The following is a 17292-nucleotide window of genomic DNA, read 5'->3' on the forward strand; positions in this document are numbered from 1 at the left end:
AACCATCCCCACCTCTCATTCCCATGCTCAGCCTGGGGGGACCCGCAGCATGACTCATTCAGGGGGGCACAGGGAGGCTGGGTGTTGTGGGTGAAGCTCTGATGGCCCACTGGGCAACCAGCAGATGTCAGGACACTGCTGAGCAGTGGTAACTTCTTTAACTGGCTGGAAAACCAAGGTAGGAACCTGGAAGCCTGCCTTGAGTGGTTGGGACGGTGGGAAGGGAATGGTCCTGCCTGCTTAGAGCAGGGCCACGTGGTGTGGGTCACTGTCAGAAGAGTTGTGTCCACACTTGGAGTAACATGCTGGACTAGCCATCTTCATGAGAGCAGGCAGGTCCCAGGCAGCCATCCCTGCCTTTCCTGCCCAAAGCTGTGCTGGTGGGCAGCAGGCAGCTGGAGCTGCCCTCTGGCCTGTCTGCACAGCCCTCCAACACCAGCACGGTGCCAGCCCAGGCTCAGACAGCTTGAAACTCACCCTCCTGAGGAGGTTCCTCACCTACTAAAAGCATTCCTGGGACCAGAAATCCCCCCTGAGCCCTGCTCTGGGATCCATGGGAGGTCCTCTCGTCCCAGCAGCTATGATACTTTCACTGCCCTGTGTAGTGTCACATCTTGTCCCATTGTAAACGAATGGAATCACTGCCCCGTGTCGCATCCTGTCCCGTCCTAAACTGATGAGCTCACTGCCCGTGTCGCATCCTGTTACTGTATGTCCAGACTCGACGCGGTCACTGCTTTGTGTTGCATTCTGTTGCGTCTGAAATTTCTGCAGTTTGCTGCCCCGTCTCATGTCCTTGGGTAGCAGAAGCTGCCAGTCCTTCCTGCAACAGCCCAGCTCCAGTAGCTCCCTTTCTCCATGAGGTTCCTGACAAAATACCGCAGCTCGCTCTGCCCTTTAGGATGTCTTTTTTTTGGTGAAGGAAGGGTGAGAGTTGACAGATGGGCCAGTGCCTAAAGGAGCTACAAGAGTGCTGGAAAGGGACTTTGGACAAGGGCATCGAGTGATAGAACAAGGGGGAATGGCTTCACGCAGATAGAGGACAGGTTTAGACTGGATATAAGAAAGAAATTATTTATTGTGAGAGTGTTGAGGCACTGGAACAGATTGCTCAGAGAAGCTGTGGGTGCCCCATCGCTGCAAGTGTTCAGGGCCAGGTTAGATGGGGCTCTGAGCAACCTGGTCTAGGAACTGGATGATCTTTAAGGTCCCTTCCAATCCAAACCATTCTGTGATTCCATCATTCTATGACCTAGCGAGGACGGGGAGAGCAGCAGTAGCAGAGGGAGAAGCTCACTGAGGATGCTGGTGGGAGCCAATTAGGATGTGAAAGGAACAATGAGGGGGAATGGAAATCATCAGTTTTTATGCTGTAGCCCACCCATGCACCCTAATGGGTTGCTCCATGGACTTTTCCAAGAGATTTGCACAGTGTGTGCTGCTTTTCCCTCTGCAGGGCAGGCACAGCTGGTGCCTCGTTAAATATGCTGGTACAGCACTTTGTTATTTGGCACTGCAGATTCTGATTTCTGCACATTGGTATTCCCTGACGCACACTGGGATTCATTCCCTGGGAGCCAGAGGTGCAGAAAGGGTATGAGGTCAGCATGTATGTCCCCCTTTCTCCTAGCTAAATTAAAGATGGAGATGGGAAGCAGAGCACAGTAAGGAAGGTGAGTCCAGAAATAGTTTGGGATTGCAAGCAGAAGAGTGGCTATGAGGTCATCCAACCCAAAAACCTTAAAGCCTAGTGGTAGTGGTCAAGGATGGAGATAAATGTGCAGGTCTTCTCTTTGGAGTCCTGATATAAAGCACTGGAGCTATGCTCAGGACTGCTTCCCACACTGTGGGCCTGCCTTGAGGCCTTAAGGCCTGGCTGGCCTTAAACCAGTCAGCTCAGGACTGGTCTAGTCCTAGGCTAAACCTGAAGAAGTATCTCCACACCGGTCAGTGCCATCAGCAGATGCACCCAGAGCAGGTCCAGAGAAGTCAGTACAGCATTCACGCTGGGCACAGGGCTGTGGTGAAGCTGCCTTAGCTTTTCAGTATCCCGCTTCTGTTCCTGTGAGCTTGCTGGCCTGGTCACAGGCCTCCAGAGCGGTCATTGACTCCTAGAGGATTCCCTTTTGGACTAGCCAGGTCCTTGGGATGAGCAGCCCCAGAGATTGTGGCAGGTCAGGAGAGAAAGGTGCTGCCAGGAATGTCAGAGGGAGCTGACAAGTCACCACCAACACTGCGGCCGGCGGCACATCCCCACAGGAGCAACGAGTCCCTCGGCGCCTTTCGTTTGCCCCTCCATGAGGACTGAGAAGGGTGGCTCAGGAGCTGCTGCCTTTCATGTGCAGCTCTCAGCCTTTCTCACTCTATGTCTCTTCCTGTTCCATCTCTTCTCCTTGTTTTTCCAGAAAAGAAAGTCCAGTTCCAGCGTTCAGTTAATGGTGAGTGTCCTTCGTCTTCCTAAATGCCGATATTGCTGGGCCTCTCCACATGTTCCAGCTTCCCCCGTTTTTGGAAGTTACCTCGGGGTAGGGAAGAAGGGACAGAGGGGTTGGAGGGAACATCCTCAAAGCCGTATCACCCACAAACCCCATTAACAGGGTTGGTGCAGGCACTTGCTGGCCACCAGCTGGTGGGAAGCCAGCCCTGGTTCTTGCTGATGGGTTCTCATGCCGTTTCTCCCAGTTCTCCTGACTCAGGTCTGCAGGCTGCATCGGTCCAAGGAGCCTTGGAGAAACACCTTCCATGCCTCTGCGGGGACTGTATGGTCATGGGACACCTTGCCAACCTACATCGGGGTCTTCTGGGTAATACACAAGCAAGGCTCTGCTGGGAAGAGCTAGCAGAGCCATTGCTCTAGCTCCGCTAGCAGAGTTGCCTTGATGAGGCTCCTGGAGAGAGACGGGGGGTCAGTACCCCTCTCCCCCCAAATCTGTGTAGTGCTCAGCTGTTTCTTGAAAGAGCTGTGTCTCAGCCTTCAGTGGTCCATGTGGGTCTTGGAAGCACTGTTTTATTGTACATTTCTCTCCCTACTCTGCGGTCAGTGTGGTCTCTCACTCCTGCACAGTCCCCTCTTTCTCATCCCAGCTCCTCCTCGCTGTTAATTTGTACATCTCTCTCTTTATTGTACAGTCAACATGGTGTCTTCCACCCCTGCACAGCCCCTCTCCCTGCCCCTCCGGCAACGCTCCTAGGAACCCACCACATGGCCCCTGGACCTGCCCCCATCTCTGTCCCCACAGGTGTCGGTAGGAAAGGCAGCGCCGTTCCTACGAGACCCTCCACAGCCCACCTCTTGTGCCCTTGGCGACAAGGGGTGGAGGTCAGGGAGGGCTCTGCCAGTGCTGCCCTAGAGCTGTGGTTGAGGACAGGTTGGACCTGCTGGCGTTTTCCTTGGTTTCTGTCTGTTGGCACAGTTGAGCGCTGTGGGGTCGGACTCGGGGGGCTGTCGAACACACGAGCTCCGTCCGTCACAGGGAGAAGACCCTTCTCACCACCCCATCTCTCCTTTCTGTTCTTTGCTCAGGAATCGTCGGAGAGCACCAACACCACCATTGAGGACGAAGACACCAAAGGTACCAGTGGGGGCACATGGGAAGGTGGGCAGGTTGTTTAGGAGGGCTGCCCATGGGTCTGGCCGCCCCTCACGAGATATTTGCTACAGCAAAACCCACCACCATCGAGCTGCCTCAGGGCCCTTAAGAAGTTGCTTTAACTCCTCAGGTGTTTTCACTGCTGGGTTGCTGACACAAGCAGCTGGGGCACTGCTGGCGAGGAGCAGGGTGCTCCTGTGAACAGGGATGTTCCTTGAAAGCGGGTGTGGAAATGGCAGAAATCTGCAGGGATAGCAGCCCAGCTGCTCTTTTAAAATAAATGTCCCTTCGGGAAAAGCCTCAGGGGAAATCCCCGTCTGCCGCCCGCCTGCCTGCCAGAGGCAGCTTTCTAAGAATAACCCAGGGAATAATTTATCGGTGTTAATTTGTAAAGTCTCTCGATGAAGTGATCTCGGCACAAAGTAAGATGGACTTTGGCCTGACATGAGAGCTAATGGGACAACTCATCCTCCTGGAGAGGGGCTCCCTGAGCCTGGATGTGGAGGCAGGTGGTGCCCAGGAAGTGATGGGATTCCCTCGCCTTTCTGGACAACTCCTAGGAACGCTCCTTCTCCTTTCATTAGTCACAATGCAAAGGGAAAAAAGTCAAGCATGATGCCAATTTGCATTTGAAGCAGAGCATGGTCAGTAAGCCCAGGGTTACCTCTGACAGCTCCTCCTGCATCCCTGGGAGCCAAAGTTGCTCTTGCAGCCCATCCCTTCCCAGATGAACCAGCAGTGCCTGGAATCCCTGGCAGCAGATGCACAGGTCTGTGCCCTTTGCTGGGTCCCTTCTTGTGTCTCCCGGTGTGGCTGCACATGTCATTTACTTGTTCTCCTCCCTGCTGAGACCCTGTCCTCCCATTTCAGAGGGAGGTGAGAGCATCCTTGGTCCAGCTTGCCCTAGCTGGCCTCTGCTGTGAGTTCATGGGGTAAAGGGTCTCCGCTTAGCAACACTTTTCAGCCAAGACCAGCCTGTCCCAACTTTTGGGCTGAGGGTAGCTTCCCACTTGGTGATTAACCTTTTGGCTCTTTGGAAAATTATAGAAGTTTTCAGTTTTTCCCTGACTTTGAAAATCTGGAGATGAGGAGCCCTTCCACACATCTCTATCCCAAGTCACTCTCCTGCTTTTTCCCTGTACAGTTTCCAAAGTCACCCCACATCCTGTGGTCTTTTTCTGATGAGACAAAGATCTCTCACCAATATGGTAACACCAGCAACTACTTCTGGTTTGTTTTATGCTTTTCTTTCCCTTTTCTCTTTGAACCAACAGTACGGAAGCAAGAAATCATTAAAGTCACAGAGCAGCTGATTGAAGCAATAAGCAATGGAGACTTCGAGTCCTACACGTGAGTGTGCCCAGTGCAGGTTTGGGCTGGGTGAGGGCTCAGCCTCCCAGACCGGGGTCTGGGACTCCTACAATACTGCCCAGGAGGTTTCGCTGCTGCCCGGGGCAGGGTGACCAGGTTGATGTAGTGGGGGAGAGTGGAGACCATGCAAGAGAAGGGGACATCAGTTTCCAAGCCTGATGCTGCTCTCCTGCTCAGCTGACCACAGCTCTTTGGTCTCACTGTCACAGATGAGCCCAATTTTTGGTTTGCAGAAAGAGGAATAATTGTAAACATGATTTATGGTGAAAGAAGTGTTTGCATCCATGGAATCCATTATATCCAGATTGCCACAGGCTGTTCTGAAGCGTAGATGATTTCTTCTTGCTGAGCTGATGCTGTTCAGAGTACACCTCTTCTGTGTCCAAGGCTGATTTAATTAGTGATGTCTGAGTGAGTGCAGGTCTTTGTCCCTGCCTCAGAGGATTGCAGCAGGCATATTTTGATACAGAGCAGATAATACGAGTTTTTTCCCTGATGTCTTCCTTTCTTGTAAAGAAGATGGCAATGTTTGAGGAGTTTTAATTGCAGAGGGTGACTGATGGAGAATGCACCCTGCTTTGGTGGGGTCCTGGCTGCAGCCAGTGGGCAGGAGTTGAGGTGGGTTGGGCAGAATGCAGGGATGAGGTCACATTTTTGCAAGAATTACTCACTGGTGCAGACACTCCTCATCCTGAAGGAACCATCCTGAGCAGGAGGCATTTGGGTTCTTCAGGCTCTCATACCAGAAGTGGTGAGATAACCTCTCCCTTTTCTCTCTCCTTCCCGGCTCCCCAGGAAGATGTGTGACCCTGGAATGACTGCTTTTGAGCCCGAGGCTCTGGGTAACCTTGTGGAAGGCCTGGATTTCCACCGATTCTACTTCGAAAACCGTAAGCAGCTCACCTGCTTTCTGAGGGACCCCTCCCTCCTCCCATGTACTTGTCTTGACCTCCATCAATTTGCTGAAGGGAATAGGGTTAGGGTGGCTGTGGGAGCATCTCTGGTTGATCTGGAGGATCCTAGTAGGAGGTGTTAGGTCAGCTGGGGCCAGGAGTCTGTAGAGGAGTTGTTGGGATAGCTGTTTTCTAGGTGAGCCCATGCTGAACCCACATGTACAGCATTTACTCAGCCCCATCAAGCAGAGAGCATAACACAAGTGTCTCCCCTTCCCACATTGTTGCCACCCTGGGCAAGAGCCACCCAAACTCCTTCCCCTGCCTAAATCCCCTTGTGCTTGTCCCCTCTCCAGTGTGGTCCCGGAACAGCAAGCCTGTGCACACGACAATCCTGAACCCCCACATCCACCTGATGGGAGATGAGTCCGCCTGCATTGCCTACATCCGCATCACGCAGTACGTGGACTCCGGAGGGATCCCCCGCACTGCCCAGTCCGAGGAGACCCGCATCTGGCACCGCCGGGATGGCAAATGGCAGATTGTTCACTTCCACAGATCTGGCGCGCCCTCGGTCCTACCGCAGTAAGCCCTGTGAGCATCCGGGGACGGGGCACAGGGGATAAGGAGGGCTGGGTGGGGGCTCGCTGCAGCATTGAAGCTCACAGCACGTGGGATCCTGTCCCAAGGATCCGTGATGGGGAGGAGGTGGCTGATTGCTGTGAGATGGCAATGAGGGGAGAGGGATGCTCTGCCAAAGGGATGGTCAAAGCAAATTTCGGCTCTTCCTGGGTTGTGTTTTGCAGCTGAAGCGCGGCCCTGCCCGGGTTGGGTTTGTCACTGACTGACTACCAAGGGGAGACCTCCTCCGACATGTTCACCTACGGGACTTTGGCTGTTGGCTCTGCTGCTTGGTTCCCGCTGGAATAACCCCTCGCTTCTCACCGCACACACACGACAGCCCCGCCAGTGCAGCGCAAGCATCCCATCAAACCCCCCACCCTGCCGGGGTCATGGCGCTGGGCCCCCTTCCTCTGCATGAACCAGAAAAAGAGAAACCATGAACTTAACCCCAAGCATCTGGCAGGTGTACAGGCCTCCCTCATCGGCTGCATAGCGTCGGTGGGCCCCCTCACTACCCAGCACATCTCCTGAACTGGGCTCAGACTCACCATCCGCCTCCATCCCCACCTCTGCTGGAAGCCCTCTGAGGAAGAGGAGGGCAGTTTTGAGCCGCTCTCTGCTGCATCCTCCCTGTGTGCTGGTGGATTTTGCTTTGCTGCTCTCAAGGTCCCCGTCTGCCACCATGACTTCCGCCTGCTCCTGACCTGAGTTCCTGCTTCCCAGCAGCCTCGGCCGGGGAACTGCAATTCAATCCATTTGCAAAGTCCATTTTTCATGCGTACCTGTGCAAGGAGGGCCGTGTTTGGATGGGTGAGTAAAGATTGTCTGTATTTTTTCCCTTCCCAGCGCAGGTTGGCTCCTTCCCAGGAGAGCAAGTAGGTTTGCACCCTGGCTCCAGGCAGCTGCTGTGCCAAGAAGGATGCTCTCCCTCCTTCCTCCCTTCTCCCTTTGGAGCAGAGACTGGCAATGCTGGGAGAAGAGAGGATGAGAAAGACGACTGCTTCGCAGTACCACATCGTCACAGACGGGAGCTGGGGCTCTCCCATCCATATCCAGGCGGTAGCATTGCCCCTGCGCCCTCCTGCTCACCCACCACTCAGCCTGGATCCTTTACCCCAGCACCCACCCCTGCCCCCCCGCCACAGCACTGGTGTTCCCCTGCTCCTGACTCCCAGGATGGGACAGGGGCAGCCTAGCTGGCTGCTGGCTCGGGGCACAAACCTCCATGTGACTCCTTCCAGCGACAACAAGGAATGCAAGCTTTAGTGACAAACTGCAGAATCTGATTGTGCTTCGGCAAAAACAAACAAGCCTTTCGCTGTCTTCTCCTTTGAGCGCATGCCTTTTTATAGGGAAAAGAAACCAACCTACCGTGTATTTCGTAACTTGATTTTGAGTATTTGCTGAAATGGATCTTTATGTAATAACTAGAAACATTCAACTGTTTAAGTGGGGAGGGAGGGGGGATTTTCGGGGATTGCTGTTTTTCATTGCGTTTACATTTGAAGTGGGGTTGTTCTGCCAGGGGTCCCACGGCTGCCAGTCCCCTCCTCACACCGTGGTGGCTTGTCCCATTCTGTCCCACAGCATTGGGTGGCAGAGGCACCCACCTCCAGGGGCACCCATATTGCCATGGCGCCTTCCTACACCCCATGGGTCTTCCTGCAGGGCAAACCACAGCGGTGGCTCTGGGAGTGCCACCAGCACGTGGCTTTCAGGACAGAAGACATGGCCGGGAAGGGGAATGTTGGTCTCACCTCTTTGCCATCAGGCAGAGGTCCAAGGGTGGGTGTTTTTCCGGCAATTCTTCCATTTCACATTCTCTTTTTTTCCGACTGGAGCCTCTTCACTCACTGACGTGAGGCTTCTGCAGCACTGCTGCCCCGGGGTAGGGCTCCACTCTCTTTGTCTGCATGGTGTTTAACTTTCTAGACGGTGCGTGTGTTGAAAAACAAAGAAATGAACAAAAACTGCTTGTTTTGGACCTAAAAAAAAAAAAAAGAAAAAGGAAAAAAAAGGAAAAAAAAAAGAGGAAATGTTTCCTCCATGTAAATTCTGAGCGTGTATTTTGCCTTTTCTGTGGTTTTGAATGCTTTGCTCTCTGTTGAGGCAGGGACGGCCACCATGCCAAATGCAGCTGCATCCTTGCAGACTGCAAAAATATTTTCCCACTGGATGGAGGAGAAGAAATCTAAACTGCTGGGGCATGGACAGGCCCTGAGAAGTGTTTTGGTGTGTTCCTCTGTGCCAGCAGTGCGATGGCTGCTGGTGATGTATGTAGGAGATGCCTTTTTGGGGGCAAATCACAGAGCTGATCCGTGGGTGCCTGTAGGGGTCCCCATGCCCTTTGTGGACCTGTGCACCACAGGCTTGCAAGAGTTCCCCAAAGCAGGGAGATCCATACAGGGAAAGGATTAACTTTTAAGGTAGAGTTTGGGTGTTTTCACAGATCTGTTTTTCTTCCTGTAGTCATGTAGTGCTGAAGTTTTTTTAATTTTTAAAGGAAGGACTCAGCTCTTTCACAGTTCTCTCTCTCCCCCTCTCCAGAGCTGGCTCTGAAGCCAGCTGCGGTCAGTGTCATCCACCTTCTGATGTCCAAGCTCTCCAGGTGTCAAGAGGATTTTTGGGAATTGGTATAAGGTGGATGATGATGGAGACATCGCAGCAGGGCTCTGCATGGGGGCTGAAGGGCAGATGCCATCTCAGCCTGGTTTTGAAGCTGCTGATAGCTGTGGACCTTGGGTGGGCTGTGAGAGTGAAGCTGCTCCAGCAGCTGCTACTGGAGAAAGGACTGGGACTAGGGGTGTGGTGGGATTCGCTGGGAATAACAGATGAGATGGGGTAGATACAATCTCCTTTCACTGAGAACCCACAGTCACTTCTAGGGAGAAGCATCTTGGCTCCCAGGAAGGCTTTGAGGCATCTTCTTGGAGGGAGTTTCTTCTCCTTGAGGTTTCCCTAAGGTCATCTCCCCAGGAGGCAGCTGGATGTCCTTGCAACACTCCTTTCCAAGGGAAGCAGAGTCTGAAGTTTAAACTCCTTCTAGTCTTCCAGTCAAGCTGCAGCCTGACCAAGGAAGACTCAACTTCCCAACATGCCCACGCTGGCAGCATTAAGCACCTGCACTTTAGGGGTCTGTCCTGCCTGGTGTCTCTGCCCCACCTTGCCCTGCTTCTCCAGAGCAGGTTCCTGTATCTCCAGAGCGTCTCAGCAAGCACTGATGGACCACCACCATTTCTTTCAGTATCCATGGAAAACATCTGTCTCTGTCTTCCTTTGCATTTGTTAATTCCTCCTAAACTTGCAGGAGAGCTATATAAATAAGTTTTCACCATCCTTCTTTGGCTGGAAGAGCCAGGGATGCTGCTGTTACATCTCTACTTTTAAGCTGTTGATACTGTCCTTGACACTTGCAAATGGGCATGGCCCCAACAATCCCATCATGGTTCTGGGAATGACAAGGTCCAGGGATGTTCCTAATAAGCAACATGGACAAGGCCACCTTGTTGGGATAGAGTTTACCACCATGGACTTCCAGTCCCATCAGCCTCAAGGCTGGAGATCAGGCTATGGCATGTTTCATTTACTGGCACAGACAGAACTCCTCTCCTTTGGTCTCCTGGTGTCTGGGTCAAACCAAACTCAGAAGTCCTCCAAACTCATCTTCTCTTCCACCTCTTCCAGACCACAGGGGATGTCTAACTGGGAGCACTTGCTGTAGTGGTGTTGAGTTCCCAGCTCCACAAGTGGGCTTGGGAGCTGCCTGTTTTCCCTTCCTGGCTGCCAAGGTCCACGGGCAACATCGTAATTTCTCACATCTTGCTGATGCAACCCCTCTGGAAGACCAAGAGGTCACTCCTGGGCCTCTGCTCTATGCTGGAGGAGCAGGCACCCTCCTCCTCACCCCAGCCAGGCACAGCTGGGAGAGCTCTCTTTCCCCACAAAACCTACATGAAGTGCCCTTTCTGCCAGGCACCAAACCCTTGTCTGATCCCAAACCTTCCTCTCCTCCCATGGATGGCCCATGGATCCCCAGAAGCTGGAGCAGGCAGGAGTCATCTACTCCCCCTTGGAGCTCCCAGTGGGCTCTGCAGCCCGTGGTGGGATTGCAGTGCCGTGTGTGAGAGGGCAGCCACACAGCCCCATGGACCAAGAGGTGTCTGCCAGCAGGAGATCCCATAACCTCCTCTGACCACCCCAGGAGACAGACTGACCCTTCTTCCCCAGCACAGGACACGTCATGGTGTACCCCACGCTCTTGATGCTGCACAGATCCTCCAGCCAGCAGAGTAGAGACCTCACCCTTGCCCATGTCCCAAGGTGCAGGTCCCAGTCCATCTGTATCAGACAGGGAAACACAGACGTGAGCAGGCTGTGGGGACACCAGAGCAGGGGCTGATGGCCACTCTGCCACCAGATTCATCTGAATCTCTTTCCCTCGTGCAGGTCATCAACAGGGAGTGGGAGAGAGGGAGCAGTGGAGGGGACTGTATCGAGTGGCTCCTTCCTTCTTTGGATTGTTGTCCCTTTTTTCTAACTGTTGCACAATTTTAGGGCTTTTGTAACATTTTTTGGACAAGCAGGGAAAATATGTTAACAGTGGTTTAAGGAAAAAAAAATGAGATCTATCTCTCTCTCTTATATATTATATATATATATAAAATATATATACTTACAGGAAATCTCTATGGAAATATTTATTTAAGATGATTGCAAAAAATATATTATAATTAAGAGTATACCAAGCTTTGTCACGTAACAAAAATTCAGGCCCCGGGGAGGGGTATCTGCCTGTCCCCTCGTGTCTGTCCGTCTGTACGGTTGCAGCTGAAGCCTTTCTCTTCTCTTTTTGTAAGTGCACTCGAACTGTTGAGCAGTGTGACCGTGTTGGATTCAGTGGGAACTCGGGGGGGGGTGGGGGGGGTGGGGGAGGATTGATTTTGTTTCCTTTTCCGTTGTCTTTTTTGAACCTGCGGCTGTGAACAGAATGATCACTGCTCAAATCGGATGCTCTGTTTGGGGTGGGCGGTGGAGGGGGACGGGGAGCAGGGTGGGTGTGGGAGGGAGGGCGAGTGTCAGTTTTATTCTTGGTGTTCAAGTGCAATAAATAGCTACCAACTTCTGAGCATGGAAACGGATGATTCTCCGTCACTGCAGTGACTCAGACCGTCTGCCACCCCCTTGTCCCTCCGTCACCACACTCCTGTCCTCGAAAGCATTAAGGCTGGGACCAGGCCTTGGGCAGGGGCTGCAGGTATCCTGCTGCCTGCAGGATGCTGGTACTCTGGACATGGCCCGCCCCTGGTGTCCAGCATCTCTGGGGTTTCAGGGAGCTCAGTGTCATGCCCAGACCCAGCTCATTGCAATCCGGCCCTTTTCCCAGGGACAGGACTCTGGGGGCTGCAGGTGTCTGGGAGCCCCCAGCAGGTGTTCAGGCTAGATGGGGGGTGGTGGTGACCACTGGGCAGTTTGGGGGAGTTTGGAGGAAGCTGGTGCTGCAGGGTGAGGGGCACAGGACCCCCAGCCAAGTCCAGGGAGATTTTGGGGGGGCTCCCAGGGGCACCTGCTGGGCTTTGCCCGTGCAGGTGGGCTGGTACCTCAGGGGGATTGGAGCCGGGCTGCCACATTCCCTGTTCCTGCCCCACCCCAGGCCCTGGGGTGCCCCTTTGCCCCCTCTTTCTGCCATCTGCCCCAGCCCCGGCAGGTGTCAGCACTGGAATATTCCCACTGCTGCATCCCCCCCAGCCCCGGGCAGCCACGCATGGCGCAGGACACGTGTCTTCCGGATGTGCCACTGCCCCAGTGCCTTTTGCCCCTGGTGTCCTCCCTCACTGCCAGCTTTGCCTCCCAACCACATCCCCTGGCACAGCCTCGGCTCCATCCCTCCCATCGCTCTGCAGTACAGTGCTGATTGATGGCAGCTGCCAAGGGAGAGCACTGAGGATCCCAGGATTGCAGTGGGGATTTGGGGAATATGGCATGACCCCATGTAGGTAGGAAAAGCTGAGAAACATGCGGAGACTGGACCATCTTGGTCAGCCCAGAGCAGCTTCAACTCCATGCTGTGGGAAGGCATCAGGTTCTCCCGGTTCTCTGGTACTTTGTGGCCGGCAGCGACATCATGAAACACTGGAGTGCACCACCCCACACAGAGCCCTGTGTGCCCCTCCAGGGGCCAGCCCAGCCCAGGCTCCCTGGCCAGCACCCACAGCGATGGCTGGGCAACACCGTGACCTCCTGAGGCCTCCTGCTCAGTAAATAGTGTCAAGGTTAGAGTGAGGGATTCATTGGGCCCATAAATGTTTATGGCAGGCCCTCCCCGCTCCCCAGCCACCATGGTCTGAACTTTTCATCAGCCACGCTTTTATGGCCGGACTCTAATGATTAACCCGGGGCCAGCAGTCGAAGGCACCTCGTAGTTGTGCTGCCGGAGCCCCACATGCCTGGAGTAGCTGGGGCTGGGGGACCCCCATCGCCCCCACGGGCTGCAGCCTTGGTGGGTATGGTGAGGAGGATGGGGAAAGCTGTCCGTGGTCCTGCAGGAGAAAGGAAGGCCAGAGCCATTCAGGAATGAACTCAGCATCCCTGGACAAGAGGAGGTGAGCAGGCAGGAGGACACAGTGTAAGAGCTGATCCTATGCTCTAGGAGGGGCAAAGGCAATAATTAAATCTCCTGTAGGGAAAGAGGAAGACTGCAGCCTCCTGCCAGAATTCACCCTGGGAGCTCAGGCCACAGTGCTGGACCCAGTGCACCAGGAGCACATCCATAATCTAGACACAGACCCTAATTTTTCGGTTTGTCCTAGGGTTTTGTCATTTACCAGGAGAAAGATTTGCAGAAAAAAGACCAGGAGGAGCTGTGGCCTGCTGGATGTGCATGGGAAACCCTGGAAGCCCCTCTAGATGTGCCTTTCTTCCATGCTGAGAACTCCCCAGTTAACCCAGGCAGAGGCTGTGTCACACAGCACTTTTACTGGTGAGCTGATGGCACGTGGCAGAAGGCACATATGACACCGGGATGATGGGGACTGGCAGTGTCACGTCCAAACAGCCCCACCCAGGAGGTCACCAAGACCCTCACTGTCGGCAGGAGGTGGGGTGTGGGCTGCTCTACCCCAAAATCACACAGACACTGAAACCCAGCCCTTTTCCTTTCACTGGGAAAAGCTGCACTCAGGGCTGGGGCCACACCTTGGATCTCCCTTGGCACTAGACACATGTCCTCCTTGGACACTGGGTCCAGCTGAAACCTGTCCCGGACCTCCTGCACACATGAGGGACAGGTTACATCTCTTCTCTTCCTTCAAGTAACCCCAACTCTGCCAGGCACCACAGGGAAGAGCTGCCCTGACCCACGCCAAGGTCCTTGGGGGATGTACAGCCTGGTTTGTTTATAAAGCCTTTTCTTTTATTCTTCTACTTGTTTTTAACTGCTCCTTTATTAGGTCAAATTGCTTTGGGAGGACACCGATTTGTGCTGGTTTTGCTGGAATACCTCCACGGGATCAGAGCACTCTGGCACACGCTGTCCTCAGGGCATGGAGGCTGTTACAGATTCTCTCACGTGTTTATGGGCTATTGGAGTCAAATACAGACAAACAGAGAACAGATCAACACACAGGAGCTCCTTCTCCTCCTCCCCACCTCCTGCAGCCTGGACATCCCTGCAGCCTGGACATCCCTGAGTGGGGACGGCAGGGCTGGGGCTGAGGGTGGGAGTGGGACAGCTCTGACACTTCAACCAGACACTGTCACACAAACACATGGACTCATCACACAGTTTGTCACACTGAACAGAAACACAGGGGACACCAGGACAGGCAGCAGCTCTGTCCTGGCAGGGCCCAGGGTGATGATGAGGAACCTGGCAGGGTCAGCAGCTCCCGACTACTCCTTGAAAGACCTCCCCAAGCTGTCCTGAAGTGCTGCAGTGCAACCTGTGCAAAACGGGAGGGTGAGCTCCCACCCAGCCTATGGGACACTGGGTCCCTTCATATCATGGACTCCTCATCGTCCTCCTCCTCCATCTCCCGGTCCACCTCGATGGCCGTGTTCTCGTAGCTGGTGATGCCCCCGTATTTCCGCATGTGGACCATCAGGGGTTTGGGGGACTGGCTGCCGGCCAGGCTCGCCACGTACACGCCCGTGCGGTTCTCCTCCAGGGATGGGCCCCAGTCCATGGCCGGCCGGCTGGCTTGCTGGACTCGCTGTGAGGGGACAGGCAGGGGGAGCACAGGCACTCTGAACCCTCCACTCCCCAGGCAGCACCCCACCTCGCAGCTCACCCACCCCTCTCAGTGCCCTGCCAGCCCCCAGGGACTGAAAGAACCCCCAGTGAGGATGGGATGGGGTCAAAAGCTTGTCCGGAAACCTTTTGGGAAGGTGGCTCTAAGTGCCTTGCTGTGGGCTGGGGGGTGCTGGTGGTGAGGGCTTGCAGGAGTGAGGGGCTACTGCAGGGCTACAGCCCTGTGGTGTGGGGTTAGAGCCACCCAGACAAGGGGTTAGCCTCAGCCAAGGTGGCTTCTGGCCATGTCACAGTGCCCATGGCTGTGTCAAGCCAGGTTACAGCCAGCAAGTGCTCCAGCAAGGGATTGCTACCCGGGGAGGGCATCAGGCTCTGCTCCTCTGCTTTTAACAGCCTGAGGAGAGCAGTGAAGGGCTGGGAAAGCTGTGAGCAGCCAGCAGCTCTGTAACCTGCTCCTGGGAGAAGCCTTTCAGTGCAGGGATCCCATCTGGGCTGCCTGTGCAGTCTGGCAGCTGCCTGCCTTGCTGTGTCATTGTTCCTGACAAGTGGGTGCAAAGTCCCAGGTGCCCATGGCTGCCCCATGCTGGGGACAAGGTGCTTCCCCACAGGGCACAGCAGGCTTGTTTGGGAGTGGGAATGCACACTGGGTTTCCCCTTGGGCAGCAGTTTTACTCCGTACCCGCCTGGCATCACGGGAAGCAACGCTGCTGGGAATGCTTTGGGATGTGCCATCTCTCACACCCCATGGGCAGCTAGGGGGAATGGAGACACACACCTCCAGGAGAGAGGATACAGACACTCCAGGGAATACTGGCTTGGCAGGGGGTTGCGCTCACTGCTTCACATTTCTGGGGTGCTCTCCAGAAATGGCAGGCCCCAGTACCTCCTACCTCCCACAGCGTCCCTTCTTCTTGGAGCACAGCCACCACCATGCCCATGGGAATCATCAGGCAGGAGAGGACTCCCATGAGGATGCCCAAGACCTCGGCCCAGGTGGGGAAGCGGTAGTTGCCATACTCTGAGGGCTGGTACTTGACAATGTTATACACCAGCAGAGCCTGTGGGATGGGAAGAAAGTGAGGTCATCCCAGAGGTCTCATGCTCAAAAAATGCCTGGAGATGATGGGCACCTCCCAGCAGAAGGATGGTCTCCAGGGCGGGAGATGCCAGCAGAGCAACTTGTCACACTGGGAGGCCACCCAGGGATACTGGCAACACCATGGTTCTCCAGCACCATCCAGCAGCTCAGGCTGAGCAGTTACCATCATTGTTGCCGGGGATAGGACCATCCAGCAGGCTCTGAAGTAGGGCCCTGGTTTGAATCCCAGCATCATGTGGATATCTCGGCAGAACCTCTTCATGCCTGCAGGAGGGAGAGGGACTCAGAATCTCTGATCCCTGCCCTGCAGCCTTGTGCCTGTACCAGGCTGCCCTGCACTGACCACAAGCAGTGGTTTGCATCCTCTACAGCAGAGTCTCCCCCCACCCATCTGGGAGATGCAGGAGGGGGGGCCCAGCTGGTGCTGCCTGAAGGACCAGGCTCAGCACCACATGTATCTTTGGAGAGGTGAATCAAGTGATAGCCAGGAAGAAACAGCTGGTGGGAGCAGAGTCTCATGCCCCACTGTGAGGCTGTTGGTTTCCCTACTGCTCCCTCTAAATCCCTCTCTCCAGACAGACAGCCCATCCTTCCCTGTGCCCCTGTGGGGACAGCCACCCTTACCATAGACACGTGTCACCACAAGGCAGGTAGTGATCACCACCACCATGAGACCAAAGCCAGCACTGTAGTCATCCAGCAGGACCAGCCAGTACATCCCACCCTGCGGAGACAAAGCACAGAGGCCAGCATCTCCAGGACCATCATCCCAATAAACCTCCACCCACACCCTCTGACTTTTGGGGACCCTGGGGAGGACAGCAGTCAGCAGCCTCAAGAGGCATCAGTCTCCTTATGGGGTCAGGGTAGGGATGGGAATAACACAGTGCCAGTCCCTTGGACCTCACACCTTCTGGAAGTCCAGGCTCGTCTCTCATTCACCTGGTTGTCTGATATGAATATATGTCTGAAAACTTGGCCCTGACCTAAGTTCTCCCTAAAAAGAGTCCCTAGTTGCTCCCTACAATGGATCCATCCCCATACCCATACCTCTGTTGTGAGGATGAGCCCCATCAGGAAGAGGGCAATGCAGATGACAGCTGAGAATGAAGCTTTCTTTGGCCGCAGGTAGTAGGGGAATTCATCTGTCACTGCCGTAACGATGGTCTCCATAAATGCAAACTGCAGGCACAGGAGGAGAGGGTCCCCTGAGCCTTCAGGCTGCCTGGAGTCCACGGCGGCTCCGTGGGCTCTGTCCTTACCTGGCTGTCCAGGCCCAAGGTTAACAGCATGAAGAAGAACAGGAATGACCAGAATGGAGAAAGGGGGAGCATTGTCATGGCCTGGGGGTACACCACAAAAGCCAGACCAGGACCTAGGGGAGGCAAAGGACAGCAGGGTGAAAAGGTGGTGACAGAGCTGGGCAAGGGGGGGTGGAGGAGAGGAGAGGAGAGGAGAGGAGAGGAGAGG

The 17292-nt window shown here is 54.6% G+C and overlaps 2 protein-coding genes across 4 annotated transcripts in view; one reads left to right on the plus strand and one right to left on the minus strand.

Moving 5' to 3' along the window:
- LOC121658105 (calcium/calmodulin-dependent protein kinase type II subunit alpha) overlaps positions 1–11612 on the plus strand; it is a 34427-nt gene extending 22815 nt beyond the window's left edge. The window contains exons 14-19 of one of the 2 annotated variants that reach the window (XM_042014554.1): positions 2406–2438; positions 3524–3572; positions 4865–4940; positions 5757–5851; positions 6211–6448; positions 6661–11612. In XM_042014554.1, coding sequence (XP_041870488.1) covers positions 2406–2438; positions 3524–3572; positions 4865–4940; positions 5757–5851; positions 6211–6443 — 486 coding nt within the window. In that variant the 3' untranslated portion in view covers positions 6444–6448; positions 6661–11612. The remainder of the gene's footprint in view (positions 1–2405; positions 2439–3523; positions 3573–4864; positions 4941–5756; positions 5852–6210; positions 6449–6660) is intronic. The other variant, XM_042014555.1, reaches the window with a different exon arrangement.
- Positions 11613–13898: 2286 nt separating this feature from the next.
- Positions 13899–17292, minus strand: part of LOC121658104 (sodium-dependent proline transporter) — a 13620-nt gene continuing 10226 nt past the window's right edge. Inside the window, exons 9-14 of one of the 2 annotated variants that reach the window (XM_042014553.1) lie at positions 17085–17197; positions 16873–17004; positions 16447–16546; positions 15986–16086; positions 15614–15781; positions 13899–14053 (exon numbers count right to left, since the gene is read on the minus strand). In XM_042014553.1, the coding sequence (XP_041870487.1) occupies positions 14039–14053; positions 15614–15781; positions 15986–16086; positions 16447–16546; positions 16873–17004; positions 17085–17197 (629 nt within the window). In that variant the 3' untranslated portion in view covers positions 13899–14038. Of the gene's footprint in view, positions 14686–15613; positions 15782–15985; positions 16087–16446; positions 16547–16872; positions 17005–17084; positions 17198–17292 lie in introns of both variants that reach the window. The other variant, XM_042014552.1, reaches the window with a different exon arrangement.

Source organism: Corvus kubaryi, unplaced genomic scaffold, assembly GCF_017639235.1.
Source record: "Corvus kubaryi isolate FWS band 111438036 unplaced genomic scaffold, C.kubaryi_AGA036_p1.0 split2-37374, whole genome shotgun sequence".
NCBI classification, from domain to species: Eukaryota; Metazoa; Chordata; class Aves; order Passeriformes; family Corvidae; genus Corvus; species Corvus kubaryi.